Below are 12,500 nucleotides of genomic sequence, written 5' to 3'. Positions count from 1 at the left end.
TTTTAATTAATTTTTGAATTGTGATAAACTAAAAGAAAAGTTTCTAAATCAAGTTATAATAAATTAATCAGTTCAACATTAAAGTTGGAAGTATTATACATATTTTAGTAGTTCACAACAATATTAGAGTAAACACTTTATTTTTATTCATATGTATCCGTTATTTTCTTTCAAACTGGTGTTGAAGACTTATCCCTTTAATTTAATATATTTTTTTTGCTTAAAGTAGAGTAGAAGTTTGCAATACTTCACAAATATATTTTATAAATGATAAAGAAAAAGATGAAACGTATAAAATAGTTCATCATATTAATTATACCGTTGAAACATTATAGTTGTGTTAAAGATCACACACAGATATTAAAACAAAATAAGATATGCCTCATAAAATACATTTCATAAATGACACCCCCCCCAAAAAAAAATGAAATGGATAAAAAATGATATTTTATCATAAACATTATAACGTTTGAAACATTTTGTCTAAAATACAGGAATATGACAAAAACACAATTAACGTAAATAATAGCAACGCTAATTAGACTTACTTGAGTGTCATTGTGGAACATAACGAGACGGTGACCCGGTAGGACCCCCTTCTCATTAATGTGCTTCAGTGCCAGTCGAGCGGCTGCCAGCTCAGATGCCCCGCCCATATGCTGTTCCGGACGAGCCGTCAGGTCGAACAGCCCTAAGATCGGAACCAGTTGTTCCGTCTTCGCCTTTGCCTGGGGTTTCGATGCCTCGGTTTGCTGCCCTGCCACCCTCCCCTCAGGATTGGGAGGGAATTCGCCCCCCAAAGTGTCCCAGATGGGGGAATCCTCGCGATCTCCCAGCCTATTAAGGGAGTACTCCGCCTCGGGGTTCGAGTCATCTCGGAAGCTCATCCCCCGATCGTCTCGAACTGGCTTCTCGAGCTTTTTCATCGGCGACCTTCGAACCGATCTGTTCACTTTGCCGTGATGGTGCAAGAGTTGAGGAGATGGTTCATTAGCGAAGGATGTCTTCTTTTCCCCCGAGAGGGCTCCTGACGATGTCACGAAGTGTCGTTTGATATTTTTCGAGTGCAACGAGTTCTTATCGGAGCGATGGCGCGCCATCTCGCGGGGGGACTTCTGATAGACCATGTGATCATCGGAAAAATCTAAAGGAGTCCCAGCTACTCTCCTACGACCTTGAAGATACTTCTTTTGACTTCTGGGATCTGCCACATGGCTAAAGACTTCCGGTTGTCGGTTCACAGCTCCGCCTTGATAGTGAAGTCGATAAAAGGATTCCCCTCTTATGGCGTCCTTGACTCCTATAGGGCTATACGAATGGTCCGTAGAATGCATTTGGTGGTATCTCTGGAAACGAGGGGATACTCTCAAGAACGGCTTGGGATACCTAAGGGGGTGTTTGACGTTATGGCTGGCCCTTGGCTTCGTCTGCTTAGCTTGAGGGGCCTTGAGCTTACCTGCCTGACGACTCACCTCAAGGATTGTGTCGTTGTACTTGACAAAATCCCAGAACCGCTCGCGTTCGTGCCTCGGGTGGATCTCCTTACTTGGATGAGGATGGCTTGAGGACATTCTTCCTCTCGCCTCAAAGGAAATGGAAGAGGAGAAGGAGAGGGGAAAGGAAGAAGGAGAAACAGAAGATGATGATTGTGAAAATGGAGTTGTCAATGAAAAAAGGGGTGGCGACGTTATCGTATCACTTTCCTTTGTGTCTACATATTGGAAACCAATCTCTTTACCTCGTTCTTTCCAGCCTGCTTTCTTGAGCTCACCTCCAGCAGGATCTTCTGCTTGAAACCCATCCGACGGGACTATAACGAGGCTCTGCTTCTGCTTGTTTACCCAAAAACCATCTTTTTTAAAAATCTTCTCGCTCCTCCCGTGGGACACAGGTGTGGACGACGAATCGTATTTGTATTCCTGAGAAGCAATGTAGTCCCCAAAAGATGTCTGGGGATCGTGGATGAAATCACTCGATATGGCCGACGTGAGATTTCCTTCAATCTCTTCCGAATCGGGAGAGGAAACTTTATTGCCTGATAAAGACTCTTTCGAAGAGAGAGCGTAGTCGACTGTCTCCATTGGGCGGCCGCTCACGTGGCTGTCCTTTTCTTGTTTATTGTTTTCAAGCATTCGTTCGTTTATTTTTATCGTCGGTTGGTCTTGCCTTTCCCTTTTAACATCTGTTTCTTCTTGTTCTTTCACTATCGGATGCGTGAGAGATAAAGTAAAAACATCATCTATTTCTTTTTCTCTTGATATATATTTGCTTTCTTCAAAATCGGGACTGTTCAAACGCCAGTTGAAAAGAGGAATATTTTCGGATGCATTTACATTTCCTGATGAATAACGCTCTTGGGAAAACCCTCCTCCCCCTTTCGGCAGCTTTCCCAAATTGTTTGAAAGATTGAGGACATCCTCTGATGTCTTGAGTTTCACCAATGTGACGTTTTGGGAGAGGTGAAAGCACCCGCTCCTGTCACTGCACTCGGGAGTGCCACTTTTGGTATCTGCCGTTTCTTTTATTCTTTCTTTTACGTTTTCCCAATTTGATTGAATGTCTCTTTGCGACGGAGGTGAAATTACAGGGTGTGAAAGGAAAGTAGATGAGACGAGGTCATATGATGATGATGATGATGATGTTACAGAAGAAAATGACTGTGAGTACAGTGAATAACTTGGATCATCTGTAGAAATATTCGAGCTCTGGCTAAAGGTACTATCATGATTAAAACTATTATTCGCATCCAACAATTCAACCTCATTATTTTTAGCTTTATATCCTCTTGATTTAATCAGCTGAAACTTCGCTTTAGTAGCGTTCAATGCCTCCTTCGAGTTACCAGAAAAACGCCTGACGCCCCTCCTTCTCCTCCTCTTCAACGGGCGTACTCCATGGCTCAGGCGCCTCGCATTTCTCTGCCTCCTGACCTTTGAAAAAGGCTTTCCTGTATTTCGCATCACTTCTCCTCCATCACCAACGCTGCGTTTGCTTCTTGGTGTTTTCCTTGCAGCTGTGGATTTTAAAAAATTATTTTGAAAGGATTTCTTTCTGGGATCAAGAGATATTGACTCGGCCTCTTCGGGTAGCTTTCTTGGAGGCTGTTCGATTTCTTCCGATTTAACTGTTGAATAGCTAAGTAAATTTGTCTTTTTAAGTAATGGTATTATAGCAATCTTTGACCCGTTAAGGTCACCCATCTTCCTTTTTCCCATCACCATTTCAGAAATTTTCTTCGCCTCTTGGCCATCAATATCATCACTATTCTTGAAATCAAGTTTTGATAATTGGCTGTGACTGTAATTGAATAGCAAATGTCTCGAGAGCAACGGACTCCATCTGACATCTACAAGAGTCGCCATCTCGTGGGTTAAATCCTTACTTGGACGATTTTTCAAGCAGGAGTAAAGACGATCGCACATGCTCAAAATAACTTTATAGACTCTCGAGCCATCCATTTGCTTTATCTTGATATTCAACTCTGTTCTGCCAGATGAAGCGGAAACCGTCTCCTCTTTGATGTAGGTATTTCGGACTCTCGGGCTCCTCCGAAGACCAGAGCCATAACTATATCCGCCAGGGTGTTGCGCAAACCTTTGCATTGGAGGACCCAAGGACGTTCTTTCACGACGTTGCAAATTACTTCCTGGCGTTATTGACTCTTTCCAGGAGTTATCCAGCTGATCTCGGCCTGGAACAGGAGGGTGGGAGTAGACCTCGGGTGTAATTGCGGATGAAAAACCCCGCCAGGAAAGCAGAGTCCTTCCAGGTTTATCGACCGTACCAGCAAGATTTCCAGCTTCTATAGTACGGATTTTCTTGAGCTCGCTGGAACGTTCGGTTGCATCCAGATCTTCCTGGAAACTCTCTATTTGAGCTTGAGCTCTTTTTGCCTCTTCCCATTTTGGATGTAAAATGACTAATGCAGCTTTTTTCACTGGAATAACATCATGACCTTCCTTGGGTAGTGACCTCACATCATTAATGTGGTTCGACCTAGAAAATTCTAGGTCATGTCTTGCCGCTGACCTTTCGCTTCGCCTCTTGTTCGGGGTAAATGAGTTCCTCGTGAAAAATAATTCATCTAATGGAATAAAGTACCCTTTTGTAAGGAATGAATGATGAGGCTTTGATGAATCTATAGAGGTAGTCTTTGTTATTTCTTCCAGGAGAAAGACATTCCTCTTAATTAGAGGAATTGCATCTGAAACAAACATTTCTAAATGTTCCTTCGCATTCAAATCTCTTTTATTTCGAGTAATACTGTCTATCACAGGAAACTCTAAATGAGTACCATTCTGTATATCCTCTAGGTGAATACATATCCATTTCATTCTAGTTTGTAGAAAACAGAAAATACTTTGTCTTTGTAAACCATAAAGCAATTTCCTAAGCTCTTTTCCATACTCGTCATCTTTATCTTTGTTTATTTTCGAAAGAATTTGTTCTTCTACCTTACGTCTTCTAAAATCTAGTGCTTGCAACGAATACCATTTTGTTCCTCTTTTTACATACACCCTGTTATTGGTTTTGGCACCATGGAAATCTATTAGATTTGATACAGTAGTGTTTTCTTTATTATATTTTGTAATACTCGAAGACCCCTTTCTTTTGTCATCTCTTCTGGGTTGACTGTCAAAACTTTCTATTTCTGCAATTCTTTTATAATTCTTAATATCTTCCAATGAATGTGAATTTCCAGTCAAAATTTGTCTCCTGGGTTGACTGTCTAAACCTTTCAATTCTAAAATTCTTTCATAATTCTTTACATTTTCCAATGAATGTGAATTTCCAGTCAAAATTTGTCTCCTGGGTTGACTGTCTAAACTTTTCAATTCTAAAATTCTTTCATAAGTCTTAACATTTTCCAAGGAATGTGAATTTCCAGTCAAAACTTGTTTCTTAAAAGCATTGATACGTGTACAATTCAAACCTACATTTGTACATCTAGAATTCATCATCGATTCTGGAAGAAGATACCCTTTTGAAAACTTAGTCCCCGACGGATATAAATAAAAGTATTCCATTGATTTTGATCTTGCGTACGTTTTCAGTCCCGAAGTCATAAGTCCACCTTTGATTCTATTCCGGCGCGTCTCCCGTTGTCGGGATGAATCAGCGGAGGTTGACAGATGTCTGTCACGGAAGCGTGCGGGAGAGGGATCGAAAGAAGACTTTTCCCAGTCCATCACTGGAGATGACAGCTGTTTCTCATTTGTTATGTCTTTATCGAGACCGGAAAAAGACGGCGACGGCGGTGGGGTTACCAGTGGGAGAGATGGCAGTGGAGATAATGGAAATACTGTTGCTGTAAGATTTTGCAAAGAGGAGATTGACAACACCGAAGACAATGATGATGATAATGGTGATGCTGATGATGATAGTGATGATGATGATGACGATTTTACTAAAGGGGGTGACGAAAGTGAAAGTGACCTTTTCAAAGAAGAAATAGAAGGGGATAAAGAAATTGGAAGTTCCGAGAACTCTGAAGAGGAAGCCATTCCAATACCTCCCGTCAGAGGAAGGTCTTGATGTGACCCGTCTGAATGAGGACGCCCTTGGCCCTGCATGATCAATCTCCCTTCGGGCATCGAGCTGCTGCTACTCCTCCTGCTACTACTGCTCCTCCACCACCACCACCACCTCCTCCTCCTCCTTCTTCTTCTTCTCTCGCTCCTCTTCTCGAGGATCGATACCAAACACTTACGACTCGGGTTTTGTATGAATGCCAGGTGCCACTTGCCCGCCGCTCGAAGAAAGTGTACATGTTTAATCATTCCGGCCGGGCCCATTAAGCCTCTCGAAACCTCATTAGATCTACGCGACTTTCGGCGTTGTAATTCATCGACGGAGAGGCCTACTCTCCCATCTTCCTTCTTCAGTGGCAATTGTTCGTTTCTCGGAGAAATGGAATCCTTTGGACGTGCTGGAGCACTCCGGATGTTATCGAAAATTTGACTAATGGCGTAATTTGATCTCTCTTCTTTTCTATATTCGTGGCTTTTACTCTTTCCTCTCCTATTTCTCAAGTCACTATTTAGCGCTAGATCTCTCTTTTTCTTTCTTCTTTTGTACAAGAGGCGCCGTCCGTTTGTCCCATCTGCTGATCGAGAGCCAGAAGGGCCATTGCAGTCACCAAAGGCAGAACATTTTATCACATTGTGACCTTCCTTTCGACCTTTTCCCCGCCGCCCAATCTCGCCATTACGTCCGGTCACGTCCGTCGCACCCTCCGCCTTTTCCATTAGGCCCTTTCCAGACGACGTTGAATGGGGTTTTAGTAATTCCTTCAACGACACTGTCTTAGTTAGCTTTCCTTCGTGTGGTAATGTCAGCGTCCCCTTCGGAGGTAAGGATTCCTCGAAAAGGACTATATTTTGTTTAAATTGTAAGTCGAGATGACTCTCTCTATCTTCTGACCCGCCCCTTGATGCCAGGAAGAAACGTCCCCCGGGTTTGGGAGCCAGCAACGGAGGTAACAGCTTTCTCGAGGGCGCCTTCCTCCTCAGTAAGGGGACCGAATGTAACCTACCAATTAAAACTGACTCGGGAGGGACTATAGAAAGGTTTCTTCCTACCTCAGGACTCTCATGACTCAGAGAGAGGCAAAGGGCAAAGGAAGGGGAATGGCGTCCTGGGAAGACTTGTAAGAGGAGGAGTAAGAGGAGGAGGAGGAGGAGAAACGGAGAGGAGAGGAACGAGGTCAGGTTGCATGGCCGTTCGCTTCTGGCAATAGAGGGGCCATTAGTATGCGAAGATTTCGACATTCTCCTCCTCACTCCTTCGGCAGATCCTTCTTCTGCGTCTGACACTGATCACCTGCGGAGGAGAAGAAGAAGAAGAGAAGTCATTAGGTGAGGTCGACGAAATCTTAATCGATAACTGTAATTATCATTAAAAATGTAATTGATGAAAATATGAAAATCATACGAGGTATGGAAGTATTATAGGAAGATTATAATCATTGTAAAATTGTATATGGAAATAAAGGGACTATAGAAATATTAAGAGAATTATTATCATTATTATTATTATTATCATCATCATTATTATTATTATTATTATTATTACTAAAATCCAACGAAATATGGAAGTATTAGAGGAAGATTATAATCATTGTAAAACTGTACATAGAAACTGTAGATAGATTAAGAGAGGAGTTATTATTATTATTATTATTATTATTATTATCATTATTATTATTATTATTATCATTATCATTAATATTATCTCAGATTAAGCTACAACCCTAGTAAGAAAAGCAGGATGCTAAAAGACAAGGGACTCCAACAGAGATAAATATCCCAGTGAGGAAAGGAAAAAATAAAATAAACTACAAAAGTAATGAACAATTAAAGTAACAAATTTTAAGAACCGTAACAACATTAAATTAGATCTTTCATAAATAATCTATAAAAAGAGATTTATGTCAGCCTGTTCAACATAAAAACCTTCGTTGCAAGTTTGAAATTTTTAACTTTGGAATAACTGAAGAGGGAATAATACCAAAGATAATAAGAATAGCATTAATAGAGTAATATGTGGGAAGGGAAAAGATGTAAAAATAAGAAAAAATACAAATAACTGTAGGGAAAATAAAAAATAAAATTACTCTATCTTTATATCAATTCTTTCAATACAAATTCATAAAAAATTCTGAGCAAAACATTAAAGAGACAGACATATATTAAAATAAAAAAATAAAAGCATATGAACAAAACTAGAAGAGAGCTAAGAAAAAATAATTTTAAAAACAATTTCTATTTAAGTGCTTTAATAAGAAGACAATTTTCAATTTTTTTCAATATTTTTATCTAAAGTGGAAATATTACTCATCTACACGATGTTTACAAGCATGGTTTTTAAATATTCATTCCTAATTTTATTCTTGGAGTATTTACTTTTCATGCTTGACTACGTGTATACAGCATACAGCTTCTTCACAGTATAGCATATATATATACATATATATATATATATATATATATATATATATATATATATATATATATATATATATATATATATATATACATATATATATATATATATATATATATATATATATATACATATATATGTATATATATATACATACATACACACACACATATATATATATATATATATATATATATATATATATATATATACACACATGCATACACACACATACACTATGTATATATATATATATATATATATATATATATATATATATATATATATATATATAATTCAATATAAACCATATATTTTACTTCCTTAATGTCTGGATCCTCTCTTATACGTTGGGATCAGAGACCCAAAGGGAAATCAACTCAAAGATAATATCTTCTAGCCGGCCGGGGAATCGAACCCTGGTTCGGAAAGCTGGGCTCTCTTGGTGCTAAATGCTAGGTCACTGTCGTCCCAGCTTCCTGGTCCAGGGTTCAATTCCCCAGCCGATCAGAAGCTATTATCTTTGAATTGATTCACCCTTGGGTCTCTGATCCATAGGTATAAGAGAGAATCCAGACATTAGTTAAGGGAGTAAAATATACGGCTTATTTGAATATGACAAACAGGTCTAAATGTGTAAATTTATCACAAACACACACACACAAACACACACACACACACACACACACACACACACATATATATATATATATATATATATATATATATATATATATATATATATATATATATATATATATATATATATGATAAATTTTGCATATTTACTGTAGACGTGATTTGCAAATTCAAATAAGCCATATATTATACTCCTCCTAATATCTGGATTCTCTCTATACCTCGGGATCAGAGACCCAAGGGGGAATCAAGTCAAAGATAATAGCGTCTGGTCGGCCGGGCCAACTGAGTTGATTCCCCCTTGGGTCTTTGATCCCGAGGTATAGAGAGAATTGGGGTGTTAGGTGTATAATATATGGCTTACTTGAATATGTGTATGTGTATATATATATATATATATATATATATATATATATATATATATATATATATATATATATATATATATACCACATAATATGTGTATAATATAATGCAGATATATATACAATACATATACACACATATATAAATATGTGTGTGTATATATATATATATATATATATATATATATATATATATATATGTATATATACATATATATGTATATGTATATATATACATATATATATACCAGAATGATGTTAAGGTATTCCCCATTAATGTTAATTCCTACCTTTTTTCCAATCTAAATTCTTAAAAACTCTAGGCACGCCGTGAAAAACTCCGTTTTCAATTGGAATTATCTCACTATCTTTATGTAGTTTTAGGATTGCTGTACTACCCATATAGATATCTTCAAATGTTCTAACATAAGATTCATCTACTGTATTTCTTTTCTTTGAGGTGCTTTCATTGCTACTGAAGTTTTGACAGAATCAAAAGCTTTCGCACAGTCTATAATTTCCATACAGGGTGGTTTGACATGGTTAATTACATGGATATGGTCAGTTGTTGAATAGCTGGTTGTAAAACCTGCCTGCTCTCTTGGTTGATTAAAGAGTAGCTAGCTCTCTATTCGGCCTGATATTACCTTTGTATTTATCTTATATATTACTAAGAGTAAACTTATTGGGCGGTAATTTTCAGGTCTTTTGTGTGTGCTTAAATGTGTATCCTCATACAACAGTCCCATTAAACTCTTGACTTTTCGATTTCCCACATAGTTGGAGAGGTTAATTGTCCATTGCATTACCGATGTTTTATAACAATTCTGGTGTATTTGACCAGTAGTGTTCCTAAGCGGAAGCGCTCTTTTTTTTCGGTAAATGCTTGTAGCTTATTTTCTTTGCAAATGTAGGAATTCGGATCTCAGAATTGTCTTTTAATTTTATTAATACACTATATATATATATATATATATATATATATATATATATATATATATATATATATATATATATGTATATATATATATATATACACATACTGTATATGGTAGAAGGTTGGCCAGGGCACCAGCCGCCCGTTGAGATACTACCGCTAGAGTGTTATGGGGTCCTTCGACTGGCCAGACAGTACTATATTGGATCCTTCTTTCTGGTTACGGTTAACTTTCCCTTTGCGTGTATACACCGAATAGTTAGGCCTATTCTTTACAGATTCTCCTCTGTCCTTATACACCTGTAATTATCAAATAATTTTTCTTCGTCCAAGGGGTTACCTACTGCACTGTAATTGTTCAGTGGCTACTTTTTCTTGGTAATGGTAGAATAGACTCTTTAGCTATGGTCAGCAGCTCGTCTAGGAGACGGACACTTCAAAATCAAACCATTGTTCTCTAGTCTTGGGTAGTGCCATAACCTCTGTACCATGGTCTTCCACTGTCTTGGGTTAGAGATCTCTTGATTGAGGGTACACTCGAGCACACTATTCTATATTATTTCTCTTCCTCTGGCTTTGTTAAAGTTCTCATAGTTTATTCAAGAAATATTTATTTCAATGTTGTTACTGTTCGTAAGATATTTCATTTTTCCTTGTTTCCTTTCCTCACTGGGCTATTTTCCCTATTGAAGCCTCTGAGCTAATAGAATTCTGCTTTTCCAACTAGGGTTGAAACCTAGCAAGTAATAATAATAATAATAATATTAATAATAATAATAATACACACACACACACATATATATATATATATATATATATATATATATATATATATATATATATATATATATATATATGTATATATATATATATATATATATATATATATATATATATATAGATATATATGCGCCTGTGTGTGTGTACAAATAAATATGATTTTTTCCTGCGAAGATGATGTACCGTAGGTGTCCTAAAGTACATTCTCTTCGCAGGATATATCACCAGAAAGGTGGATCCTTCAGTGACCCTTAACGGGCGAGGTTGCTAACAAAACGGTCTTATTTTCTCATTTTTCATCTCTCTCTCTCTCTCTCTCTCTCTCTCTCTCTCTCTCTCTCTCTCTCTCACACACACACACACACACACACACACGCCTGATATATGGTATATCTCTACCCAGCGTCATAAATACATGCGAAAAAATCCAATGGTTACTTTTATTTATATTTATTTATCATACAATGTCTTGGTTAAGGTATTAGGTCTTTTATTTCACGTTCTTTAACTTAAAATTATAGAGAACTATTAATTTACAGGCAGGTAGGCACTAGAACGACCTGACCTGCACTGAAGGTGCAGGCCACAGACTGTTGCCCTATGGCAACCCGTGATAATCTACAGGGCTTCTGCATTATATATAATAGGTTTGGTCCTTTAATTTTTCATCAACTTTTCCAATCCCTTAAACCAGAACTGTTTAAAATATTTGGTACAGGATTATATTAAATAGATTCATTTCTAAAAATTTATTTAGATATCAGGAAGCCAGAGAACCTCAAATCAATCAATCAATCAATCTAAAAATGAATAAATTCATGGGAACGTTGAAATTATAAATTGCGATTACGTGTAAAATCAATTTTTCCTTTATAGTTATTATTCACTGTAAGCTCTAAGAGTTAATGTGATATTATTCGTAGGCGGGTAATTTTTGTTTGCGATTACAAAATACGTAAATAGCAATAAACTCGAAAATTGCCTTTGGGAGGTAACCCTTCCACTCACCTCCGTCCCCACATGCTATCAGTCTTGCCATCTCTTCATACTGTAATACTATATGCCCTATGGGTATTAAGAGTAATGTTGGACAGTACTGCATTGATAGAACATGTTTAGACATAAAGAATAAGTGTAGTAGCGTATGTTATGAAGGATTTAATCATTTCTTCGTTATCTGAGAGTTAGGATGTGATTCTTCTTACTTTTGTATTGCAGCAGGATTCGATCTTTTATAGAATGATGCTCATTTTTTATTTTCGTATTATTGTGTAAGAGTTCTGTTTACACGTTCTCACTCGAAACTCGCAAGTTGTTAAAGTAGAGCAGAGATGTAAGCCTGAGAGAAATTAATCGTATTTTAATAAGTCTCTGATTATATCCCATCTACCCAGAAGACAAGTTGGCGAAGATGGTGGGATAAAAAGATTAATTCTCATCTAACTAAGTTGAGTGAGCTGACATCATGTTAGTGTGATGTAGGCCAAACATGCAAGTGGAGAGCGGAAGATTAAAAGGGATGAATTTCAATCCTCTTTGGGAAGATGATTTTGAATCCAAAACCTCCTGCCCTTCTCTCACTCCGTCTTTCATCTGCTTACCAAGAATGTGAAGCTTCTGTTTCGCTCCAGCAAACAGAAAACATCCGAAAAAAATTCGTGGTATATATACAAAATCTTCGTTGGGGACAAGTATGTCTGCCATGAGATTCTGGTAAGACTGGGGCCAGGGGTTGCCAAGTACCATCATCTCTTTCATTTCCATCACGCGCTGTCTCTCTCTCTCTCTCAAACCCTCATAGCTCGAATTGCTATATATAAAGTAACTTAGGATCC

The 12,500-nt window shown here is 37.5% G+C and overlaps 1 protein-coding gene across 1 annotated transcript in view; it reads right to left on the bottom strand.

The window, feature by feature from the left end:
* Window positions 1-12,500, bottom strand: part of LOC137647862 (uncharacterized) — an 854,937-nt gene that overhangs the window by 697,879 nt on the left and 144,558 nt on the right. Inside the window, exon 2 of the mRNA XM_068380817.1 lies at window positions 549-6,822. Within this exon, the coding sequence (XP_068236918.1) occupies window positions 549-6,770 (6,222 nt within the window). The 5' untranslated portion in view covers window positions 6,771-6,822. The remainder of the gene's footprint in view (window positions 1-548; window positions 6,823-12,500) is intronic.

Source organism: Palaemon carinicauda, chromosome 10, assembly GCF_036898095.1.
Source record: "Palaemon carinicauda isolate YSFRI2023 chromosome 10, ASM3689809v2, whole genome shotgun sequence".
NCBI classification, from domain to species: Eukaryota; Metazoa; Arthropoda; class Malacostraca; order Decapoda; family Palaemonidae; genus Palaemon; species Palaemon carinicauda.
The sequence above is the reverse complement of the archived record's forward strand: the minus strand, read 5'-3'. Positions and strand labels throughout refer to the sequence as shown.